Consider the following 26,703-nt stretch of genomic DNA (forward strand, 5'->3'; position numbering starts at 1 on the left):
AGAGGTCCTCCCTTTGTTTCTTTGAAGATCAGACACTGCGTTGGATGCCATTTTTTATAGTGCAGTCCTGCTGCAAAACAGCATATTTTGTTTCCAGAAACATAAGCCTACTGTGTGATGTAATGCAAAGTCCAATTCCTTCAGTTTCCATTAGTATTTTATATTAATGAACTGTTCATAAAATTTTAAATAAAAAAGTAATAAAACCATAAATCTACACTCTGAGACGTTTATAGAGTGCATCTCATTCACTATTGGTAACTGTTCTTAGCAGCTATTTCACAGCAGCCCTTATTTTCATCTCTAATGATCCATTAGGGTTTTGAGTCAAGATATTTCTTGTTTACCAAAGTGAGGGTTTTTTTAATTAGTTTATTAATTATTAAATTTCAGAGGTGGCTCGTAGAATCTGGCAGATAGCAACAATGATGCTAAGAGATTTAGCAGTTTTGGGAGAGCCACATCGATTTTTTCCAACAGTGCTTTGAGCTCTCTAGCAAGTCCATCCTAGTGAGAATTTAATTAAACATTGGGAATTACTGTTTCATAACTGAAAGAACAGCAAACATTTTTTGTTTGCCAGACTCAAAGACATGCTTCTAACACTCATTGCTGTTATACTTTAATGCATTTTGCAGGAGTTTGGATTATTTCCATAAGAGATTTAATTAATGTTGTTATTTTATAATTAGTGTGTTTTTTAAGGTGCATTTGAATGTCAGGACTCCAGTAAATGTATTTTCAGTATCTTTGTTGGAGACTGGATGCGATAGCTTTTATCAGGTATTTACAATGACATTCTATTTATGATATTTTAATGTCTTTTTTACTCTTGAAAAAAGATTTATGATTAAACTCTGACAGATCTGTGGAATTCACGGCTAACGTTAATATGACTCATTAAATTTGACTTTAAATAACTCTTACTTTAATGTTTCTCTATATTTGTAGCACAAACAAAAACAGCAAGAAAACCTTAAAGGGTAATTCTGGCCACATGGTGTCTTGCTAAAACTGCATTTTCTCATTTTGTTCTTTACCTTTTGTTTTTTTTTTTGTTTTTTTTAAACTTTATCATACCGCCTACATGAAATTATGAAGTGTGCATTAGACTGTTTTATGGTGGGAGCGTAAAAGTCTGCCTTTTACTTCAGAGAATGCCTCAAAGTTTAGACAGTTGTGTATAGATATTGAGAGCTAATATTTAGGATGAGTTTGTACTGGCATCTGGAGGTTTTGCAAAGGTAATATTTTGTTTTCTTTTGCTTGCTTGATTTCATTGCTCTTATTTTTCAGAGCTATATTAGAAAATGCTATTAAAAAAGATTTGTTGGACAGCCTAAAACAGCATTTAAATGAAAAGAATTTAATGATCAAAAAAATACGCTTTCCTTTGAAGGGAGTTATTTCCTATTACTTCACTGAGATATAGTTACATTTATTTTAATGGTACACTCATTACTATAATTTTAAAGCATAGATTTATATACAGGACTATGGCCTGAAAAGGTTTGAACCCCAGTTCATTTTGTTTTTATTCTTGTTATTGTACACTTTCTAATTTAATTATTAAACCACTTTTTAAAACAGTTGTGAATTAAAAATACGTGTGTGGAAGAAATATGACAGAGAAAAGTTAGGGTTTAAGTCATGATTGTATTTTTATGTGCCAGACAGATAAACAAAGTTAATTAAATTTTAATGCAGCTTTCTTTGTGTAGTCTGCCCCACTGTTAATAGGACTACAATATGGCACCAAGATCATTATACAATTTAATTGGTTGACTATAACAGATTACTTGAACTTCAGTTATTAGGTCTTGTGATAGACTGACATCTTGTCAGTTGCTAAATATTCTATAAAAATTTCATCTAAACTGAAAAAATGTCTTATTATAGTTCATTTGGATAGAGTTAAAACCACAGTACAGAGTAAGACAGAATTAATACAAACTGAAGTGTCCGAAGGCTGTTCCTGTGCACATGTAAAGCTTTTTATGTGATTGTTTAATAACTGTCAAGTTGTTTGTCAGTAATCTTTTGTTTTGATTCCCCTTCACTAATAATACATTCTTTCTTATATGAACATATTATAGGTGTGACTGTGTTTAAATCAATATTTAATGTAAAGGTATGGTTACATCCGTTTAATATAGAAAAAATATACACAATGTGTCCACCAGGCAAACCCATAACAGAAAAATCTGGTCAGTGAATCACACTAGGTATGTATAGCAGACTACCATTTGTCTGATGATATGAGTCTGGAAAGGGCAGTCCTCTCCCATCCTTTCTGACCTTCCTTGGATGGCTACAAGTACATGAAAAAAAGTACACACCTATCTATGAAAGCATTTCCAGTTACTCCTGCTATTTCTCCCTATATTCTCAGTACGTTTTACACTTCAAAGTGGGTTATACTGTTTCCCTCTGTAAATTTGAATGAAGAAACATAACTTTCCTGAGACTAGACTAATCACATTATTTGTGTTGCTGAAAGGATTGTTGAAAGCAAAAGTATTTCAAGCAAATGAAATCCCAGTCAATTTTGATTATAAACTTATTTAGCCTTCAGTATGTAAAAAAAATCAATCAATCAATCAAACAAACCACAAATTCAGGTACTGGAAAAGTATAAATATCCTCCTACTAACTCTAGTACATGAGGTTTCAGTCAGTATTTTCTGCATTGGCTTTTAACATAATGTTCAGTTCATTTTGAGTACACACATTTATATTTTAGAAAAATATTTAATCTTTCAGAATGCAAATTGAGGGTGGCGCAGCAGTAGTACTGCTTTCTCACAAGAAATAGACCAGGGTTTGTGTCCCAGCACTACTCCCTGTGTGAAGTTGCATGTTCTTCCCGTGTCCACATGGGTTTCCTCCAGGTGCTGTGATTTCCACTCAGTGTCCAAATAAATTAAAGTTAGATTGGTTATGCTAAATGGCTCTTTGATGTATGTGTGTGTCTGTCTGTCTGTCTTTGGTGGTCTTCCTACTTTATGCCCAGTGCTTTCTGGGAGTGGCTCTAGCTTCCCTCTGAATGGATGTATTTATTAGTAATAAATTTTAGTTGTTGTATATACTGATATGAGAAAGTTTTCATTTTGAAACGTCTGATAAAATTAATTCATCAATTTAAAAATAAATAAAACATGCAATTGCATGATTCAGATTTTAACTAACATTTCAGATAATTAATTGCAAAACTTCTAAGGTATATAAAGGTAACAGATTATTTAAAGATATACCTTTTCACAGTAATTACTCCAGTATCTGGAGATTCTCAGCATGATATAAAACGTGACACAGTATTCACAGATTTGCATGCACTGCTTTCTGCTTATTCTTCTGCCAGTTGTTTGAAGTGCACAGTTCCCAAATCCTCCACAGAAATCGATCTTTTCCATTTTAGACATGGGTCTTTTTAAGGTTGGCCTCGAAAACCAGACCTCTGTGCTTCATTGTTTTTTCATAACCTGATCATATGTCAAGGATACAGGTCAGGGAATGGCGTGCAATATTGTAAATGACTCTTACAACAAGCATGAATTGATCAGGAATACCAGTATTGCTCTGACTTGAATAGTACAGAATGGAAATTAAACATTTTAAATATTTTAGTATTCACCTAATGTTTTGAAATTTTTTTAAACTTGCCAAAAACAATTTTGAAATTTTGTTTTTTTTCAGAGAGAAAATAATTTTAGAACAAAGGGATGAATTGGAAAAAGCAATGAAATAGTTAACATATTGTGTGAACTGGTTTATTGACTTTAGGTTCAGATGTAAACTAGAATTTGTGATTATATGATTATTATTAAGGTTTCAGTATGCTTTGTAAAGTGTTCATAGATACACAGAATAGTATTTACAAACATTCTTAATCTTGTATATAAATGTTTTTACCAGGTGATTTTTAACTTTTTTATTAAAATCATCTGAAACATTAACTTTTTGTGCATAGCCACTAATGTGTAATGAAAAGCTCTTAAAATATAATCTGTACAATGTTGAGTATTAATAATAAAAAATGCAAAAGATAGACCTATTTCCTTGAATGATGAATTGACCTGTGTCAAAAAATTTCCCATTTCTGACCTGATAGTAATTGTTCCAAAGATTAATGGGATAACACAATATTACTTTTCCTTTTCAATATTTAAGTGATAATAAGTTATAGATTATTTCTTTTCTTTTTTTGGTTTATTTGGTTTACGTATAGCTCTGCGGTTACTCTTTATCTTTATTCAGTAGTAGCAAAAAGTAATAATTTTTTATTTTGCATAGAAATCTAAGTATGCTTATAATCAAGAAAGCATGATTTCATGTTTACTGTCATCATTAGAGTGATCAATTTTTTATTTAAAAAAAAAAATCTAAACTAGAAGAAAGACTTGTTTTGTTATGTATCATAAACTACTTCTTTATGAATACTGGTAAATGTTCTTGAATATATAGTAAGTTCAAATCATAACATAAAATCATTTTCATAATGGTATCATAATTCATTTTTACTGTGTAGTAGTGTTGAGTGAACCAGGCAGAGTTTGGGAAATTGCTGAAATCCGTGAAATGCATGGAACCAAAGGGGGAAGTAGGAATTGAGCTAGTTTTGAATGGATTATGATGGTGCAGCTGTGTTTTAATTGGTCCATACCAAAAAATGTGATTTGAACTGTGAGGCAGCAGTGCTAAACACATTCACAGAGTTGAAACAAAGCAGCAGCATGGGACTGGCTCCTTCCATTGTTTGAAGTTGCAGCACCAGGTGAAGCTGGAACATCATGTTTTGTTTCCCATGTGTCTGTGCAGATTCTTTGCACATTCTTCTTACATGAAGAGACACCTTGTAAACTGTAATAAATCCTTTGTTATCATTAGTTTTTCACAGAGTCGAATGTGTTTTCTGACATGGGAAGGACTCCTTTAAGGTGTATTTTGGAGTGTACCTTTAACACTTGGCTAATTATGCATACAAATTAGCAATGCAAGGCTTTGTTGCCAGCTACAGGGATTGGTGTTATATCATGATATATTGTGATATCATGCAAGCCTGAAGCAGATCGGTAAATGATCTTGCAGCAGGCATGCATGCCGGTTCTGCACATGGTTTCTACAGCTCTGTGATATCACAGTGACCTTGCAAAGAATCACGGGGTACTGGGAAAAAAATTGTTTCATCTACTGTAAGTTGACCACAACATGAATTTCCAGAAAATATTCAGCAATCAAGGTTACTGGCGAACACAGCGTACTCTCTGCAAAAACACTTTGCTAAATTTTGATGATCATTACTACTGTTTAGCAGAAAAATTGCAAATGCTACATATGCAATGATCAAGCCTAAAATAACAATTGAATGTTAATTCTAAAATGTATATACAATGGAACCTCGAGATACGAACAGCTCTGTATACGAGAAATTCAAGATACGAGGAAAGTATGAGCGAAAAATTCAGATCTAAATACGAGCATTGGCTCGCGTAACGAGCCAGGCTGTGGGTATAGCTCGCGGCTTAGCGAGGGGGCGTGGTAGCTGTAGCGAGCCGCAGGGCGATCTGCAGTGTGGGCGTTTCTCACCTAAGTGCACAGGTGGGAAACTGCCCACATCCATGATTGTTCCTGTGGCTGATGGGCTGCAGCTGCCATGTCCTCCCCTCATATATAGAGAAGCGCGAGCCGGTTAAGGGGGAGAAGAAGTAAAAGAAAAGAGAGGAGAGAGAACGGAGGTTGCAGAAAGAGGAGGCAGGCAGGCAGGAAGCAGCAGCAGTAGGAGAAAGTCGGTGCGGGAGAGCGAGCGAGTGCAGGCTCGCGTGTAGCTGAACAGTGAGCTGATCTGGCGAGCCAAACAGCTGAAGCAGGACGGTGTAGAGAAGGTCAGCTGCATTAAGAGTGTCTCGCCTGTTGCAGAGCCCGCAGGTGAGACGCTAACAGAGAAGAAGCACCGGGGATTGTCATCTGTTTTTTAAAGACTGCTTCCTGTTGACGTTTTAACCTCGTGTTAAAGGATTGTTATTCTTGTGTACTTTAAACCTCCACTTCACAACTGTTTTAAGGATTATTTATTTAAAGATTTTTTTGAATGCTCTACTGCACTTTGGACACCTGTTTTGATTCTTTTAATAATCAGTTATATTATTTACCAGTGTTATTTATTAAAGGTAGACTACAGTATATATTATTTATCAGTGTTATTTGTTAGGAAAATTGATTTTTATGTTAATATTTTTGGGGTGCGGAATGGATTAACTGGATTTCCATTATTTTCAATGGGGAAGTTTGTTCTAGATACGAGAAATTCGCTATAGGAGCTCAGTGCTGGAACGAATTAAACTCGTATCTCGAGGTTCCACTGTATTTGATTGCCATTGTTTGTAAGGCTCAAAAGTCACAATATTGTGGTTTCAAATTTCTATTTAATTTTCATATACTAGATAAAAAATAATGCTTCTTTAATAAGGTTACATCTGATAACCAATACCTTATTATCAGTTTTATTATTTGTTCTGTATATGTTAATGAATTTGTAATTTGTTTTGTGCTTCCTTCAGATATCAGGATATGAGGCGACAGATTGGATTTGAAATTAGAGATATGTGGTATAATCTTGGTAAGTACCTAAATATACTTTTTAGAATTTCAGAATTAATTAATGTTCAAAGTTAGAGAGAGATGTCTGCTTTATTTGTAAAAGAAGAATATATAATTAAAGATAGGCAAATGATAGTGAGAGGGTAGCATAAATCATTCACGTGAAAGAGTGTTTCTTATTAACAAACCTGAAAAACCAATTCAAACAGTAAGAATATTTAAAAAAAAATCTGCTTATTACCTAAAGGGAATTTTGTCTATTTTTTAGCAGTAATCTTTTACTCTGTTCTGTTCATTTTTATTTTATTTTATAAATCTATCAAATTCCATAAAAATAAATCAGAAGTAACGTATTATAGTTCTGAACAGGTATTCCCAATGTATCACAAAATAAAATATCCAACAGATGGGGTCGGTTTTGAGTCACTGTTGCTTTTTATACTGAGTCTCTCTCTATGTTTATATATTCATTTTTTCTAAATAATCCTGTAATGATCATGTCAAAATAGCTTATTAAAGTTTTATCAAACCGTAATAAAGTAAATTGGCAAGTATTGTATATGCCTGTACAAAGAGACCATTGCCAGCACTGGTGGCCACAAGAGCAGATCCACAATAAGTAGGAGGGCTGGCACCGAGGCAGCAGTAACTAGGCTTCAAGTCCTGGGTGCTCCCTGCGCAGAGTTTGTCTGTTCATCTGCTGTCTGATTAAGTTTCATCTGAGTGCTTCAGTATCCTCCCACAGTCTAGAGACATACAAGTTTGGTGGACTGGAGTTGGTAAATGTGGTTCTGATGTGTGTTCACCCTGTGATGTGCTGAAGCCCTGTCAATAGATTGTTCCTGTCTTGTGCCCAATGCCCTCTGGGATAGTCTCCTGCTTTCCTGCAACCATATTCAGAATAACAGGTTTGGAAAATGAATGTACAGTATAGATGAATGAATGGAAGTATGGCTAAACTGAAAAATGACACAAAACCGGCAGCTCTGAGTTTCAGTTCCAATCTTACATATATGTTAACTTGTTCTTCTTTTGCTGTTTTGCAGTGTCTTGGGACTTTAAGTTAATTTGAGACCAGCATTACCTTAGTAGTCTTGTGGCATCTCATTCAGTCCTTTGCAAGTGAAATGTGGGTAGGCAAGGAAAAGGGTACAGGGCTAAAATAATTTGTGCCTTCAGCAGCTGAATAAACCCAAGTAATGTTTTAAGATACATGTTATTGTTTTAGTGGTGCCATCCTAGATTAACATGAAAATGGGTGTTAGCAGAGGCTACCAACAATGAAAAATCTCTAAAACTCATTTAAATGACAATAGGAAAATCTAGAGTATGGCAGTTATTTTCAGCTGTTGCTGATTAGAAAGCTACCCAGTTGCTGTTTAGTAGTTGTAATATATTTCTAAGAGTTTTTTTGCATAAAAGAGTAATAAGACCAGGTATCTTAAATTCGAGATTTATGAACTAAGCTGGCATTCATAAAAACGTTTTTTTTCTTTAAAATTGTACCTTTTAATGTACTACTGGCTACTTCTGCACCTTTACATTTTCTGAATATATGAATACTTTTAAGAAATAGGTCATGAATATAGACCCATTTTGAATTTTAAAGAGCATGAAAAAGTAATTCATTAAATCATAACCTTAATACTATTTAAGAACAGAGGTTTGATCCTGAATCAGGGCTGGTACACAGACAGACAGATTTTTCTGTACATAGAAAAAAATGTTCAAGGCATCAGTGCATTTTACTCCATTAAAACAAGTAACTGTTAAATGCAGAGAAGTAAATTAGCAATACAATTTAAAATTCAGTCTTATGAGGGTGACCCGAACACGTGTTATTCTTTATGCAGATATGTTGTATACATTTCCCATCACATTTTCTTGGCTTTTTCAAACGTACTAATTGCAGACTGGGTTATGCATTGCTGATATGCCAAAGACTCAGGTGGCATACTCTCAATCTTCCTGCTGCATCAAATTGAAGGACACTCACTTTGTCTGATTTCTTATTTTCCAAAATGAGGCTTCATCATTAAGTTGCCTACAAATGGTAACTTGGCAATTATAGATGTTGTCTCTTTCAGATATTTGGAGTGAGTTTGTTTGCTGCCTGGTAATTTTCTCTACCTTTTCCTAGTTAATGTAGGTTTTTATTATACAGCTTCATTAGTGCTCTTGATTTCTCCTGTGCAGTAAGTAAATTCCTAATGTATCATGTGGATAATAGCTTTATATTTATAATGATACACATGCTGCCTAATAATTGGTGCTTTATTTAGTGACATTGTCTTTCCATTTATTCAATCTCAATTTCTAGTTCTCCATTTTGCTGATTTCATAGCAGTCAAGGTTATTAGTTGATGACCCCTAATGAAGTTATTGAGTTTTTCTTTTATTGTTATTCATTGTACAACTTTTCTTTCATCTGTTCACCTTAACTATACGGGAATTCTCATTATACAGTTATTGCATTCAAGCAGATACACTGTGTTGGGGATGTCCGATTTTCTTACATTAGCGGTCATTGGGCATGCTGAGGAGCAGTAGGTAAGAAGGTTCATACCAGCCAGTGGACAGACATGTTGTAACCTCATAGTATTTTAGATGTTGGCAACAGAAGATGCATATTTTGCTTTTAAATTTGCATTTCTTTGCAGATTTTTTTTCAACAGAAAGTAGTGAACTTCTTTTTGTTATTCGGGGCTCATATGCTATGTAGGTACACTGAGCTCCAGTGTATATCTTACTTGCAAAATGAGCAAAAACGCTAAAGAGGCTAAACAGTAAATCAGATTTAACAATGTTGAGCTTGGCTATCCTAATGTTTATTGAATCTATTTACTTCTTTACTTTAAATCTCTCACATTAACCTAATGTTAATTTAAACTTCAATACTGTAACTGTGCATTACAGTTCTTAATTTTTTTTTAGCGTTTTCAGTGATTATTTATGATCACTTGGGGCTGAGGATGAATTTTTTCCATCTTAATCTTTGTTCAAGACTGCATTATAGTCAATAGCTATTTTTGTTTGAAGTATATTAATGAAATTCCTGTTTAATTGTAAAGTTTCAAGCTGCAAGATTATTAACAATAAATGCATAAATCTACATGATTTTCATGTTGTACACATTCAGAATTTTTATGAGACAATCCTCTGAAATAATTCTCCATTGTAAACTCCTGACAATTCTAAGGTATTACACTGTTCTGAGCAGACTTCTATTTGCATTTCTGCTCACATCATCCAAATTTTTGCATATTGTATGTGGTGGCAGACCAAATACTTAGCAATGAGCTCCTATTTTCTTTTTTTTTTTTTTTTTTTTTTTTTACTTTACAGCTAGACTAGATGTAATCATGTTATCATCTTTTTTTAATTTTTGAATGCTTACCATGAGATTTTAATTTTTTGGCTTTTTGTGAGCCTGTCATAATTATGGCTGGTTTCAGAATCAATAGTAGAGCAAGTTTTTGCATATTATAAAATTGTAATGTTTGATCCTCAATTTCTGTCTGCTTCCACTCCCTCTCTCTGCACCTTCTTGCTCTTGTCCTTAATGATTTTCTGTGAAACGGCTTTTCATAACATCAGACTGTATGTATTAATTATTCCTATTTCTATTAAACATGGCTCAGTAAGCTTCAAGCAATTTATGGATGTAATTAATTGTTTTATTCTGCTTTTCCCCATCACTACTGTGTTTTTCCCTTAATATTTTTATTGCTAAAATAATTATCCTATTTCAAACACCAAATAAATTATAAGACTATGTCTAATCTTAGAATGCTGAAAATCAGAAAGCATAATTTCTGTAATTCATAGGTATTTATCAAACCCATTTAGTGACTGAGAGTAATAACAGAATTTAATAATTGATGGGCTCATTTGTAAACCATTTGGGTTCTCTGTAGCACACTGAGATATTAGAATTCTCTGTGTATACACTACAAAGTATAGCTTATAAACTAATAATTAATTAGCAGGCATCAAATATTAACTGTGAATTTATTAATGTAGCATGCATTTATAATGCATTCACTATGCTTTTAGTACATTATTTGCAATATGCTACACAGTCATAAAGAGAAGTGAATTGTTACCCCTCCCTAAGAAGTATTTCTTCTTGTTTAACGTATTGTTACAATCTTTGCTTGTATCATTGTTCCTAATTAAGTTTATAATTACTGTCTGAGTTGTGTTGTTTTATTCTCTCATGGATAAATATGTGTATGTGTGTATGTACACAGTACATATGACAATGTATATGGCTATTATTACATGATTACAACCTACCTGAAGAAGGGGCCTGAGTTGCCGCGAAAGCTTGCATATTGTAATCTTTTTAGTTAGCCAATAAAATGTGTCATTTTGCTTGACTTCTCACTATGGCTATTATTGAATATTTTTGGATTCACTGCTTTTTCCCTGTTTGCATTTTAAGGTCCACACAAGATAAAGTTCATTCCTGAAATGGTGGGCCCAATTTTAGAAATGACTCTTGTTCCTGAAATTGAACTCAGAAAGGCCACAATTCCAATATTTTTTGACATGATGCAGTGTGAGTTTCACTACACAAGAAGCTTTCAGCGGGTAAGGCTCATTTCATGCAAACTGTTATCTTTATAGCTGTGATTTCAGTTGGTAAGCTGAATTTTAATTGTATTTGAATTAACTCTAATTTCATTAAAATTTAGTAATTATATTTTTGTATATTCCATGTGTATGATTATTTGATTTCCAAAAGAGTTAAAGTGTAGTAATGGGCCTTCACTTGAGGCTTGTTTGGTATTTAAGAGCTAAGAACCACTGAATCACATCTTATATTTTTCCCCCTCTTTCGTTGCAAACTGATGTTACCCATAAATAGTGTGTGTGTGTGAGGAAGGACAGTTTTGTCTGTTTAAACTAAGGAATTGTAACTTACCTGTGTTACCTTTTTTTCTTTTGCTAGAATGTTTAGAGATTAGCTGTATAAAATAATAAAATCATTCTAAAAGGCAAGGGAGAAATTAAGTTGTATATAAATAATAAAGCATTGGCTTTATAATTAATTCATCATAAATTTCTGAAATAAACCTACCCCATATTGCCTAATGTTCTTTAATAATACAGCAGCTTGTAAGCTGACCGCTCCACTCAGATCCCAACCCTAGTCAAATTACCCCAATGTTCCTTCAAAGGTAATGTTTTTCTTATAGACAGTAAAAGGTCATTGTATCAGAGTATTTAAGTCTAGCTGTTCCAAATACAATATGCACATGCCATTCCTGTCCCTCCATGATTCCTGATGGACTTTAAGGTTCCACCTGCAATCTTTTTGCTGATTTGTACTGAATGGCCAAAATCTGTGTCAGAGCTGAGTAGCAAAAAATGTCTGACTGTAAAGAGAGTGGGAACTTCAACTGAAATTACTATTTTCTCCAGTTATTATGTTTAAAAAATCCTTTCCTTAGTATTGTTCATGAAATGCACTCAAATATATTAAGAGAATAGAGGCAGATGAATGGGGATGTGTTGCATGTGGTTTGACACACATGTGAAAATGTCATTGTACATGTTTTATTTAACTACTAAATGTAATTATAAAGTATTGCCAATAACCTTAGCAAGTGCAATTAATGATTTCATCATCTGTATCATACATTACACGTTGTCATCCCAGTTATAGATCAGTCCATGTTCAGTAGGAATCATTGCAAGTTCATTCAACCTACCATGGCTCATTGTGTGAAATGATTCTTCAGCATCCTAAACTTGCTCCTGGTTCTGCTGTTTAAAAGTGTTCTTAAGTGCCTTTACATGAAACACATTTTACATTTTCTGAAAATCATCTACCAAATTGTCATCCATCATCACTTTCAATTTTGATGTATTTATTATCTTCACTTCCTGCTAAATAAATAGTCTTGATCCCTCTTTGTGTTTCATTTAATAACTCTAGTCAATTTTAATTCAACAATATTCTTAATACAAAGCATTCAAACAATGTTTAGGACCAGGGATGTGAAATTAAACAATCTAGCTCTCCCAACCTCATTATCCTTTGCCACATTTTTGAGTATACAACATGAATGCCCTCATTATATATATATATATATATATATATATATATATATATATATATATATATGTACAACAAATATTAATGTGTACACAGACTGTATTTTCATCATGGAAATTATTAAAAATATGAATCCAATAACTCTGAATGTCAGGAACAGGATAAATATTAGATCAGAAAATAATTTAATAACAAAAAAAGAAACTGCATAAATGTTTAGTGTTAATTATTATTTACAGTATCACAAGGGCTCCATATTTGAAGTTTCACTTTAAATAGAATGGAGCTGGGAACCCTTTTATAGAAAATAAAATTCATTATGTTTTAAAATTCAAACAATCTTAATAAAGGTAGTTAAGTAAAAGCAATAATAAAAATTATGAGACAACAATCTCCTAATATACTGTATTCGTTCCAGGCATATTTATTCAGACTCTAGTTACTCTGTATAGGAGTTTGGCGGCTTGCCTTCTTTGTTACAGATTTATAGCCTTCCACATACTTCAACCTTCACTTGTCCTAAGGCCACTCATTGAACTAGCATTATTAACTTTGGATTTAAAAGCCATATGTTGGAACGACTAGTGCTACCCCAGTGGTGGGATTAATTTACATTTAATATCTTTAGTTTCAGAAGTAAAGAAATCTGATTATAGCCTGTGAAAGCTAGCACAATCTTTCATTTCTGTTCTTTTGATTTATAACATTTCTCAGGATATATCATTTTATAACAGATTTACTGGACTTGGAAATATATTTATATATGCATACTCAGGTTTTGTTTGGTTGTTTGTTTGTTTTATTTTGTCTTTTACATGTTTGTTCTTTAAACCTTAATGTTGTGGACAAGCTACTAAAAGGTCACAAAGTAATTCCAAAGGGGTAAAGCTATTTTTCCATTTTAGCCAAAAGTTCTCAGCTTTTTTTTTACTGAAGGTTGCAGCTCTAGTTCTCGAAAAACTAACTGGGCTGCACAATAAGAACTGAACATGTTTCCTTGAAAGAGAAAGAAAGAACAATAAATATTAGGCTTACACATAACGGAATGTATTAGATTATCTGGTAATGACATCAATATTTGCTTAATACTTTTTTAAATAAAAATCTGTATAATAAAAACCAATGAAGAAAAGCAACAAATAGAACTAAAATACCCCTTTATAATTAGAGAGAGAATCAATCCTTTGATATTTATTATTATTTTTATAATAATAAATAACCACTACAATTTATTTGAACATTTTCCTAACTAAAATTATCTTTTCTTAAATAAAAAAAATGCTTATAGAGGTTGAGTATCCATAATCTGAAATGCCTGGGGCCAGAAGTATTTGAGAATTTGGATATTTTTGGGTTTTGGGGTATTTGCATATGCATACTGAAATATTGTGGGACAACCTTGACCAAGTATGGAAATGCCACCAAACCAATTAAATAACAACTCGTGTGTATAGTAATTCATATCACTGAGCTGCTAATATTATAGTGTCTTCTTTATACATAAAGGGTAGGAAGACGGCAGTCAGAGTAAGTAGTTAAAAAAAAAAAAAAAAAGAGAGCAGTTTATTCTGAGAGTTTCAGAATAAAGGAGGCAAGGATGTTGAGGGACAGAATTGGTTCGAAAGACATAGCAAGCTGAATTATGTATAGACGACCCCACTGTTCTGGCGGTGGTGAATACTTTCACTGTGCTGCCTTAGCTCAGTTCATTGGAAGGGCTGTTATACATGGCAAACTAAAACTGACAGTCATTCTCCATCCAATCTGTCACAGCGTTCACCTGGCCACGCTACCACTCTCATCACTTTCCCTTTAACACACCCCACCTTCTTTCTCATCCCTCTCTGAGCGAGTCTGTTATTGCAGCTTCACTGGTTCAAGTCGGCTCTTTACACCCTACTCAACCTATCGCTTCTGCTGGCGGTCCTCATTTCTATAGCCAGCTTGTGCCATCTCATTCTTTATCCTGTCTGTGGCTGCTGCATGCATGATAGTCATAGCAGAGTCACTACATTGTAATGTGCATTGACATAACAAAAATTAACCTCAAAGGTGTTGAATATGATATGCAGACTCTAGTTTAGCTCCCTATTAAGAGAGTCAATGCATGCATATTTGCACTGAAGAACTTTTTCAGTTTTTCATCAGTTTATATTGGCTGCCTTTTGTCAATTTTTAGAGAAATAGCTAACAGATCAAGAATATCTAGGCCAAACGTGATTCCATTATATCCACTTATAACTTAATACATAGCTTGTTTTTGCCAACATAAAAATTAATTTCACTAGTTTCCGGTTTTCATTATCATTTTACTGAACTCCCACTGCAGTTATGTTTTTTTGTTAACCATTAGCAGTGACATTTTCTTAATTCCCATAATGCAGAAGAGGAGCACTACAATCTGTGAACCCAATAAACTGTATGTCAGCAAGGGTTATTGTGTCGCTTCACATGGACAAAGTTTGTCTACTGTTTTCATTGTTTAGTGGTACCTGATGCTTCATGGGGGTTCCTAATCTCCCAAATCCCCCAATTAATGCTTTGTGAGATAACCCAACTCCAACATTGTGAGTCATGTGTCTAAGTTTCATAGGATCACATTTACAAGATGATTGAGATTTATTAAGGTAAATTGTATAGAAATGTGCAGAAATCAGGTTTTATAAATTGTGTTTCTTTGGCGTACGCATTTTCATGTTTTTGTATGCCTATTTTCATGCTTGAATCCATGCAAAGTTTAATAAAAACACCTTTAGTGTTTAATTTTTCACTTGTGACAACATATTGGCCTTCAAAAAAATTTCAGATTTTGGAGCTTCAGATTAGGGATACTCAACCTGTATTAGTGGTCCTTCTGAAGCTTTCTAGAACCATGGTTTTCAAACTTTTTTTGAACAAGTACCACTCCGCGAGGACCAGTAAACTGAAGTACCACTGTCAATGAATCGTTAATTTACGCCCTTGTTGTTTTGAAGAAAAAGTCACTATAATGACTATAATTATAACGTTAAAGAGATATTAAACTAATTAAAGAATCGTTTTAAAAAAGTGCGAGGTGTATAAACAGGTAAAATGACTGAAAAGTCATATGCGCGGTTATTTGACGGCAGATTCTCGCTCACGAGAAGAATTTTAATAACTTTGTTCACATGCAAAATACATTGTCACTAGTAAGGTTACTCACTCTTACTGCCGTGCTTAGTGCGAAACGTGCGCTTTTTTTGCCATCAGGTCCTGGATCCGTGGAGAAAGTGTGCTTACCGAGACCACCAGATCGTATTCCAAATACAAACAATTTCTTGGTTTCGTTTTTATGCTTGTCATGGAAGAAAAGGCCTTTTTGCATAGATACGTTGAGCCAAAGGGTAGCAGAGCTGTAATCGCCTTAGCACCGAGTTCATCATGCTCTTTCCTCACTTGACTCCAGAATTCTGTCACTGATTTTTCTTTGAACATTTCTTGGAAATGCTGATTATCTGTCATATCTATCAATATCTCTTGCTGCTGGATGGAAAGATCGGCACTCATAATGTTCTCCATATTAAACGGCGATGTAATCCAGCGCTTTCCAACGTCACTTCCCGACGTCAAGAATGGAAAATATGATACAAATTCCGAATGGAGCTTCTTCAGATGGTTGGTAATAACTTTCTGTATTTCCCTTGTATCGACGGCAGCGTTCATTGCTAGAAATTCCGAGAGAATCGGAAACATTTCCAAGTTTCCATTTGCGACCCGATTCATCCAGAAATAGTTTCTTATGAAAAGCTGAAACTTTCTCTTCCATTGTAAAAATGTTGTGTCCGTATCCCTGGAGAGACACGTTCAGTTTGTTTAATTTTTTAAGGCGGCAAACCCATGACACATCTTCAAACTTCTCTGCAAGGGGTGACAAATCTTTCAGGAAGAGATACACCTCATCACGGAGCTCAAAAATCCTCATCAGAACTTTTCCTCTTGAAAGCCATCAAACTTCAGTATGGAAAAGCAACGTCTTATGGTCAGAACCTATTTCTTGGCACAATTGACGGAACAACCGCGCGTTCAAAGGGCGGCTCTTGATGTAATTAATAATTTTTACAGCATCATTCAAGGTCTCGTGCAAAATCTCACTCATTCTCTTCAATGCCAGCGCATGTCTATGCAGGATGCAATGAGAAGAAACTATCGAATTATTTTGTTGCCTTGCTCTAGCAATGAAACCAGCTGTTCTTCCTGTCATTGCTGCTGCTCCATCTGAACAAATTGCAACGCACCAAAACCAAAGAATATCATGTTCGCGGAAGAAATCATCAATATGTTTGAAAATTTCCTCACAAGTTGTTCTCTCAGGTGAAGGTCGACAAAGCAAAATATGTTCGATAATATCTTCAGAATCTGGAACACGAACAAAAATGACCAACTGGGCTTCGCCTGAAATATCTGTGCTTTCATCCAACTGCATCAAAAACTCCTTAGCTGCAATTATCTTCTCAACCACCTGTTTTATCAAATCCTCCGATATATCTTTAATTCTCCTTTGCACGGTGTTATCAGAACATGGGATACTTTTCAAAACGCTGGCCATTTTGTCGTTGAACATGATTGATACGATTTCTATTGCCAAAGGAAGCACAAGTTTCTCAACGACAGTATGGGGTTTATTTTATTTTGCCGCTAGCAATGACGGAGCATATGATACCTGCAAAAACTTGTCAGGCACACTTGTTTTTCTGAACACTGTTTGCCACTTCAAAAATTCGTCTTTACTCCTGACAAAAAACGACAACGGCTTTCTTTTGTGATCTTTGTGCTTAGTTGTAAAATGTCGCTGAAGTAAGGATGGCTTCATACACTGGTTCGACAGTACCTCATTGCAGATAACGCACACAGACTGCTGATGAGTGTCTCTTTCAATGTAATAAAACCCCCACTGCAAATAGTCTTCACTGTACTTGTGATTTGGTTAGGCTGTCTTTATTTTCTTTTTTGGTGGTTCTTTCGGTGTATCTCGTCGCTCAGCATTTGGCGGAAATGTTGTTTCGGTAGCACCGGAAACTTTGCTGTTCGAACCGCCTCTTTGTGATTCTTGCACAGATGTTGCCACTTTTCTGATAACAAATTTGTCCATCTTGAAAGAACTGCGCAGGACACAACACGGTAAAATGGGTAAACGGCGGGTAAATCACTTTGCACGCAGATCAGAAACGCAGCACCTTCCTTCAGACAAACCATAAATCGAACTGAAGAAATGAGACTGCTGAGAAGCCATTTGTCAATTCCCAAATTCTTTCATTTGTTCAAAGAAACAGACACGAATAGGTCATTTTGCAATCCACTTTGAGAAAGGGTAGACTTGAGATAAGACCTGCGAGGGTTTAAGCTTGGGTGCCTGGGGCATAATAATCCATTTGCTCCAACTTCTGGTGATTCACCGGCTGGATGAAACTTGTTGTCTGTTTCTGTGCAATTCCAATTTCGGACCAAAGACGTGAGTAGGTAACGAGTTTTCGGGAAATGGGTGCCCACGCTAATAAAAGCCGGCTTGGAGTCTTCCACGCATTTACAGTAATATACTTATACTATATATGATTATATGCAACATATTGGCATTCTAGCAACATCGATTCATGGAAAATAAAGGACCACACGAGTACTACTTGGCATGACTTGAAGTACCACCAGTGGTACGCATACCACAGTTTGAAAACCGTGGTTCTAGAAGACATTCTATATATTCAGGAGACTGGGGAGTGATGTCATTATGAAGCTGTGATTGCAGATTACTGCCTGTGAAGTGTGTCAGAAAATGTGACTCACCTTGACACATTGCAGAGAGTGCAATCTCATAAAATGACGCTTCCCTATACCAGTGTCAAAAAATACAAGGAGTAGCAGAAAACTAAATGATGAATTAGTAAGTTAATTTTTTGCCTCTATGATTTAGAACAGACGGCCTCTTGATTGCCATCACTCTCCTGTTGTACATGTCACACCTCCTGATTGTCACCTGTTTGCTTCTTCTGGTCACAGTGTGTAAATGAAGAACACACAATTAGAAGAACTCATGAGGCATTGTTAAAATTTTCTAATAAATTGCTTTGAAAGCCATACAAATTATGAGATGATTACAAGCATTTACATAAACTCACCAGCCAGTTTATTAGGTGCACCGTACTAGTGCCAGGTTGGGCCTACTTTTACCTTCAGAATTGACGTAATTCTTCATAGCCTAGATTCATCAAGGCGCTGGAAACATTCCTCATATTGGTTTATATTGACATGATAGCATCACACAGTTTCTGCAGATTTGTTGGCTACACATCCATGATGCGATTCTGCTGTTCCACCACATCCCAAAGATGCTCTATTGGATTAAGGTCTGGTGACTGTGGAGGCCATTTGAGTACAGTGAAGTCACTATCGTGTTCAAGAAACCAGTTTGAAATGATTTGGCTTTGTGACATGGCATGGTATCCTGCTGGAACTAGCCATCAGAAGATTGGTATGTTGTGAAGTGGGACTGATTAATTATTTCATTGATTAATTGTGACTTAAATATATGTTTTAGATGTTAATCATCTATGTAGCATAAATGCCAGGCATCAATGGCTATTGGGAGATGATCAGCTATGTTTTGCCCGGTGTGTCGTTCTTCTAGTTTGTGTATTGGTACAAGGACACATTTCAGTTCGCGATCATCTTATCATGAAGGACTCTGTTGTTAAAGCAGTCCAAATTGCCTGTTCTAATTCTAATTACTTTGTCTTTTGGAGCTTATTTTTTGTGGCTGTTGCTAGTGTCTCAAAGTGCTGTTGTACCCTCTTAGTTATGTCTTTTTTGGGATTTTACATTATGCTCTGGCTCAACATACAGTAGGTTAGTAGCTCTCTATGAGCTTTAATATTTTTTTCACTTGGAGTTACATTCTCGATGTATACTAGTAAGTGTAGTTATAGCCAGTTGCTTGCACTCGTCTGTTGATTCAAGCATTTTTGCAGGGTGCTTTTGTCTGAAATGAATGAACATTGTACTAGTTGAATTGTAGAAGAGAAGTTTAGCTTTGCAGATCTTGAACATAACAGTGCTGTTGCTTTCTGTTTCAAAATACTGCCCAACGTGACTTTCCTTGTTTTCGTAGGCATTAGAAATACATGTCATCCTGCCATGCGACATGAATAGAATACCCGGATGGTAATTTCAGTTTTCAGATAATAGTATCCCCTGGCGATTAACTGTTAATTCGACTACTCGTGCACTTATCTAGTTAACCCTTGCTCATTTTTTGTGATTAGAATGTATAGATACTGTATGTAGATGGATATGCATTGATTTTGATATACAGTACATTGGTTTGTATTCCGTTGTCCAGTTCTGTAGCTTCTTTTACAGTGGTAACCTTCACAAAGCTCCTAAGAAAGCAGCATATCTGCATCTATAGTAAAGATCTTGGTTAAAATTAGTTGGGAGAACTATCACTCCTGTCTTTGCTTCCTTTAATTTGCTCCTTGTTCTTTTTAGTATAGTTTATTTATTTATTTGTTTATTTATTTTACTGTTTCCTATTAATATAACCAATTACAAGTTCATGCGTTATTTCAAGACTACACATTGGATTTCCTTTTTAGGAAAATGATCTTTTATTTGTTATGTTCCCTCAACTTTGACATTTTAGGCATAAAAAATGTTTTTCATTTATAATTTGTTACGTTGAAATGTGCTACATCTTTTTCGTATGTATTGTGAATTACAAAATTATTTTTTATTATTCAGTGCTTTCACCCCTATTGCCAGTCTAGAATTTTTAGGTCACCTTTCACAGAGTAAACCACCATAAGGTAATATTTAAAGTAAATAACATGACATAATTATGATAAAGATGTCAGAACATGAGAAAATCATCTCTTCAGCTCTTAAGGATGAACTGATATTGCATGAGAACATAATGTCACTCTGAGCTGACATAATAGTAGAAGCAAGGTCAGTTTAGTTGTTACAGAAAAATCAATTAGAGAATATAACAAGAATTGCTACTAGAAATGTTATAGAGTGAAGAAGAATCCTAAAGTGTTGATCCAATTTCAGATCAAGTGATCTGAATATAATCACTGATAGAGCTTCATGCACTGACCAAAGGAGAGATGACTTCTGAAAAAGAGCCTTAAAGCAAATTGAGTTATGATGAATCCGTGGAAATGAGAGAGGGCCAGCATCATAGTGTTCCATATGTCTAGCACATTGATATGAGAAAAGCAATGTTGACAGGTGACCTGGGATGTGGGAATAAACAAGCTTTTTTTAAGCTTTCATTTTTGTTCCTGTTTAAATTTGAATGCAACAATGACATTCTGAGTTTTTCTGTTTTGTTTTGGTTTTGTTTGCGGAGCATGAAAATATTTGTTCCTACTATATGCAATATATAGGATTTCATTGGGCTGTTATTTAGGTGAACTGACATAATACTTGTATATTTTTTGGCTGGCATAATGGTGACTATTGGTTTTGAATCTGAGACCCAGTGACTGTCTTTGTATAGAGTTTCTTTTTTTCCCTGTGGTATTTTGGATTTCCTCATATATATCAGAATGAAATGTGACTCATTTGTGTACAGATTCTGTAGGTGAGTGTGCTCTACAATGGACTGGGAGTTCTCTTCAGGGTTGTTTAATGACTCATGCCTCGATGATGCAGGGGTGAAGTTCAAGTAAACCATGAAGTCTAATGTACTTATGGTACTGTCCTGGATAACCTAAAAGCTTTATACTTGTAAAGAAAGTATCAATATGTGTACTAAATCCATCCATCCATTATCCAACCCGCTATATCCTAACTACAGGGTCACGGGGGGTCTGCTGGAGCCAATCCCAGCCAACTCATGGCGCAAGGCAGGAAACAAACCCTGGGCAGGGTGCCAGCCCACCACAGGACGCACACACACACACACACACACACACACACACACACCAAGCACACACTAGGGACAATTTAGAATCGCCAATGCACCTAACCTGCATGTCTTTGGACTGTGGGAGAAAACCCACGCAGACACGGGGAGAACATGTAAACTCCACAAAGGGAGGACCCGGGAAGCAAATCCAGGGGTCCTAACTGTGAGGCAGCAGCGCTACCACTGCGCCACCGTGCCGCCCTGTGTACTAAATACCAAATATATTTATGGAACATTTAATAATTTGTTTTAAATAATTGCCCTTCTTCTTACATTTAAAATGTACAAGCCATTTTGGACTGCACTAAACAGCAGCTTGTGCTTTAATCAGTTGATTAAGGTCACATGATTTAACATTTCTGTTTATTTTGATCAGCATGATCTTCTACATAACATTTTAAAATAAGGCAATTTGTTGTTTTGCTATCAGATCTTCAAACTTATTCTTTAGAAACTGGCAATCTGTGCAGCACAAATTAGTGTGAAGGTAGTGAAGGATTAAGCCATTAAACAGTTGGTTCTTGTGTTACTAATATGCAGGAGATGTAATTAGCCGACATTATTAGTTACTTTAACAAGGACCTGCATTTGGCTGCATTTCCACAGCAGATGTGTGATGCAATAATACAGGGTAATGTTTGCATGTTTAAAAAGCCTTTATAGCCAGAGTGTGTGCATTTCATGTAAACAAACATATTCTGATCCTGGTCTTCTAAATGAATCTGACAGAATGGCACATTTTAAGCTATTAAAATGTTGCATTAAAAGCTGTCTTTTGGATTTTTTTCGAGTTACTAAACCAGTTTTGCTAATTAGTTGTTTGAAGGTTAAGCGACTGTTGTACCTGCACATTGGAACATCAGATTGCTCACAGCTGTTCAGCTTTTTAAAAGAAATAAAAATATGCAAGTGAATGATTTTGAACATTTTGGAAATTCAATTTTGAAAATAGCATTTTTTTTTTCAGTTTGGCTGGAATATGATATCTGGAGTGATTAAACAAATACCTGCACCATAACATTTGCAGAATTCTATGTTTTGTTTGACTAAACTGGCATTCTCTTCTTAGATATGATAACCAAAATAGTAGAGTACTGCTCACCCTGGAAATATGGGTGAGCCTGTATGGTCAGAATTGTCATTTCTGACCAAAATATCACATACAGTATGTGTATTCCATTTATCTTCCTGATAAACAAACTAGGTTTCATTTCCTTTCTTTTTCTGTCAAATATCAACATATATCAAAAAACTTGTACATGTGTTATTGATTTGTATTGAGGGGTTAAAAATATCTTCTTTTTTTGTGTGGTACTTTCATCTGGTCATATTCATTGAGAAGTACTGGGCTTGCAAAAGCTTTTCAGTTCATTTAGCATCACTATTTCCATCAAGGAGAAAGCTTTGTTGCTGTGCAGTACGTAGACCAAAAAGGTTTTCAGACTTCTCTAATGAGTTCTGAAAATCAGCCAGCATATGTTACCATTAGCTGACAAAAATAAGGAATAGAGAAATGTTAAAAATGTGATTGAAGTTAAGACAAACGTACTTAAGCAAGTATTGAAGGCTCAACTGTAAAACAAAGTAAACCTGAAAAGTCTTAATGATTTAAGTTTTTTAATAATTGTTTTATTTTTTTTTCTCCAGTCATTTATTACTTAGTATATTAAAGTATTCAATGTAATGTGTTAGACCATAAAGAACTGGAGTGATGCTATAGCGGACTGAAGATTGAATAGAATAATGTGAAATAGGAGCAAGAGTTTTTAAAGTCATTCAGGCTGAAAATGTTGATTAGGCTTTGCACACTGATCTTTCATCAAATAGAAGAACCATTAAAGCCATAGTAATGAAATGAAAAATTAGCTACACTGATTATTTACGCTTGCTCTGTTTAATTATAGTTTGAAAACGAGATCATCACCAAGCTGGATCATGAAGTGGAGGGAGGCCGAGGGGATGAGCAATACAAAGTGCTGTTTGAAAAAATGTAAGTGGAGATTAATTGCAAGGATTATGCCTGAATCTTTCCAAGTAAGAGATTAATTAATATGTGGGGGCTCTTTTTGCTTGGAAATAATTAAAACATGTTAATAGTTCAGCAGAGTTTAACTTTAAATCAGATTATTTTTTTCTTTCTTACAACCTTCATTACATTTCTTTATTTCCTTGGGTGAAATTAACTTGATGTTTACTATTTTATCCAGCCTCCTTGAGCACTGTCGAAAACACAAGTACCTTGCCAAAAGTGGAGAGAATTTTGTCAATCTGGTTGTAAGACTAATGGAGCGGCTGTTGGATTACAGAACAATCATGCATGATGAAAATAAGGAAAATCGCATGAGCTGTACGGTAAACGTACTGGTATGTATTATTAGTGTATTGGTTTATTTGTAATGTTATTTCAGGAAACCATTTTTCTACAAATCACAATATGATCTTTTTATGATAAAGGCACCATAAAACATGATTAGTTAACATTGAATATAATATTATTCTTTTTTGTGTCAGCCCTTCAGTTACATCACTTTAAAACTTTAGCATGTCTCTGTTTAAAAATGAAAGTAATGTCCATTAGACAGATTTAAAAATTAGGGCTTCTCACTCTGTTATTCTAATGACATTTTGCAAATTCCATATTGAAAGGAATCTGTTTGTTTCATGCATGTTAGGTGCCTAATAGGCATAACATATTGTAGGACCTGTGTTGAAAAAATATGTTATACAAATATGTGATCCATTTCTGTCCTTCAAATAAATTACACCTTTTATTCCATCATAAATATTTATTTTTGTGGCACTGAGAGAAGTTTTTTTTGTGACAGATATATATACACAATGTTCATTTATAATAATGAAACCATACTGTTGGGCTTGGATTTTATTTCAGCAGTTATTTCCTTTAGCATATGTTAAGCTGAATTTTGAAGTCAAAAGTGTAAATTAATACAGTTTATTCACAGCTTCCAGTCATATCTTCTATTTTAAAACTACTGAGATACTTTTGTCAGTGTTCCTGTCAACAGAGTGAAATATGGCAAAGTAACACAGCTTTGCAGGTTCTGGATAGAGCTGAAAATTTGTGAACCTCAAGAAATGAATATACATCATGTGCAGTGTGTGTGATAAGCTATTCTGGTCTTGATTTATAACTACATCTTGAATCATACAGTTATATTTACAAAAAATAAAATATACTCAAACTAGGAATCTAAATTGCAACCACTGAGCTTTCAAATAAATGCACCACCCATGTTAACACAAAAACTTTAAAGTGGAGTTAATGTCATCTTTGGAGAAACTTATGTGATATTGAAAATTAATTTGTAAGGTCAGATGGCATTTTTTTTTAAAGTTGGTTTTATAAATCATTTTTGGCAAGTTAAGATGCAGTACTGCATTACAATGAAGCTTAAAATATGTTTGTGTCTGGAGTTGCTAAGAGACATGCTCCTGCTCATACTGCTGGAAATGTAGAATTTGGAAGTTGCTTAATGATGTATTGTTTTAAAATGATGAGGCAGCTATATTTTGTACTCTACAGCCTTAATTATATTTCTACTGGTAAGTGGTTTAACATTGTAGCAGGACTTTAGTTAATAATTCTGTTTTGTTTCTTTTAGAATTTTTACAAGGAAATAGAGAGAGAAGAAATGTATATAAGGTATGCTTTAATTTCATTGATGTCTTCACAACTGTATACTTTTAAGTGGTTACACTGCACAACTAAACTAATTGTCCTTTATTACTTGGAGGAAGTTTACAAATGAATTTGCCACTGTGAATATTGTCCTGTGATTATATATCCAGCAAGACATTTTCCATGTGTACCTTTTTGGGTTTAAAGTTATTATATCCATCCATACATCCATTTTCCAACCTGCTGAATCCGAACACAGGGTCACGGGGGTCTGCTGGAGCCAATCCCAGCCAACACAGGGCACAAGGCAAGAACCAATCCCGGGCAGGGTGCCAACCCACCGCAGAGTTATTATATTAAAAATCATAAAATATTAAAATGTATTTACAGTTTGTGTTGATTTTGTTTTAACTAAGCTTGGAAACGTTTAACGTATTGAATTATAATATCCTTTGCTAAAATGGAACAGTACAGCAAATGACTCAATGAAAAAGCTTCATTTTTGCAACTGTCCATTGTTTAAAGTGATTGTAATTTAAGTGTAGCTCATTACAGCAAATGTAATGTTTTTAAACCATTAAAATGTTTATTGAATTCTATCCGAAAATGTTTGTTGCTCTTCCACCCATCCTTTGTCTGCATCTGTTAAGTCAAATTAAAAGTCATGGGGAGTCATACACAAGACAGGAACCAACCCATGAGAGGGCACTAGCCTGTTAAGGGACATAGTCATGCACATGCGGTCATGCACACTCACACCAGGTCAATTCAGATTCACTTTAGTCAACTTAAACTTCATGTGAAAAATGAGTATAATTGAAGAAATATTCACATTGACATGGAAAAAATATGCAGACTCTGCACAGATTTTGTTGAGGACAGAATTCTACACCCCTTGAATGGTACACCACAGACCACCCACATGCATTCATTTGGACTCGCTTGTACTGTGCTGACTTAGAATTGCCAATCAGCATAAAAATGCAATGTGTCTCTGGGATGTGAGATGAAAAGCACTTGGACACAGAAGATGCAAACCTTCACACAGGAGTTGACTAAGGCAGCAGTGCAACCACTTATAATGTTTACATCTAAAAATTATAGTAATAATACAAGTGATTAAAATTACATTAAAATTTTAATGAACTCTGTGCAATTTACAGAAGCTTTTTAGTTTAATTGTATAGTAACTGGAAAGCCAATGTATAATATAAATGTTATGATTTATGTGTGCTGATGTTCCAGGCAAGGCTCTAGGACTGTTTTAATTAGCGACAAAGAAAATGCTAAAAAATTAAAGTAAAATTGTAGCAATATAAAAGCTAAATGAAAAATATACTCCATTTTTTAGGAAAATGAGTAATTCTTTATTTGCTTGGTTCCAGAATCGTGTTATATTTTGGAAATCTTTTGATGAGACTTACACATTGATTTTAAGATTTCTTTTACATTGAATGTAATCTAGAAATTATT

General features: G+C 34.6%; 1 protein-coding gene across 1 annotated transcript in view; it reads left to right on the forward strand.

The window, feature by feature from the left end:
* Positions 1-26,703, forward strand: part of dock1 (dedicator of cytokinesis 1) — an 870,017-nt gene that overhangs the window by 678,309 nt on the left and 165,005 nt on the right. Inside the window, exons 32-36 of the mRNA XM_051924023.1 lie at positions 6,558-6,616; positions 11,045-11,193; positions 23,495-23,580; positions 23,798-23,954; positions 25,214-25,254. Coding sequence (XP_051779983.1) covers positions 6,558-6,616; positions 11,045-11,193; positions 23,495-23,580; positions 23,798-23,954; positions 25,214-25,254 — 492 coding nt within the window. The remainder of the gene's footprint in view (positions 1-6,557; positions 6,617-11,044; positions 11,194-23,494; positions 23,581-23,797; positions 23,955-25,213; positions 25,255-26,703) is intronic.

Source organism: Erpetoichthys calabaricus, chromosome 2, assembly GCF_900747795.2.
Source record: "Erpetoichthys calabaricus chromosome 2, fErpCal1.3, whole genome shotgun sequence".
Classification (NCBI taxonomy): domain Eukaryota; kingdom Metazoa; phylum Chordata; class Cladistia; order Polypteriformes; family Polypteridae; genus Erpetoichthys; species Erpetoichthys calabaricus.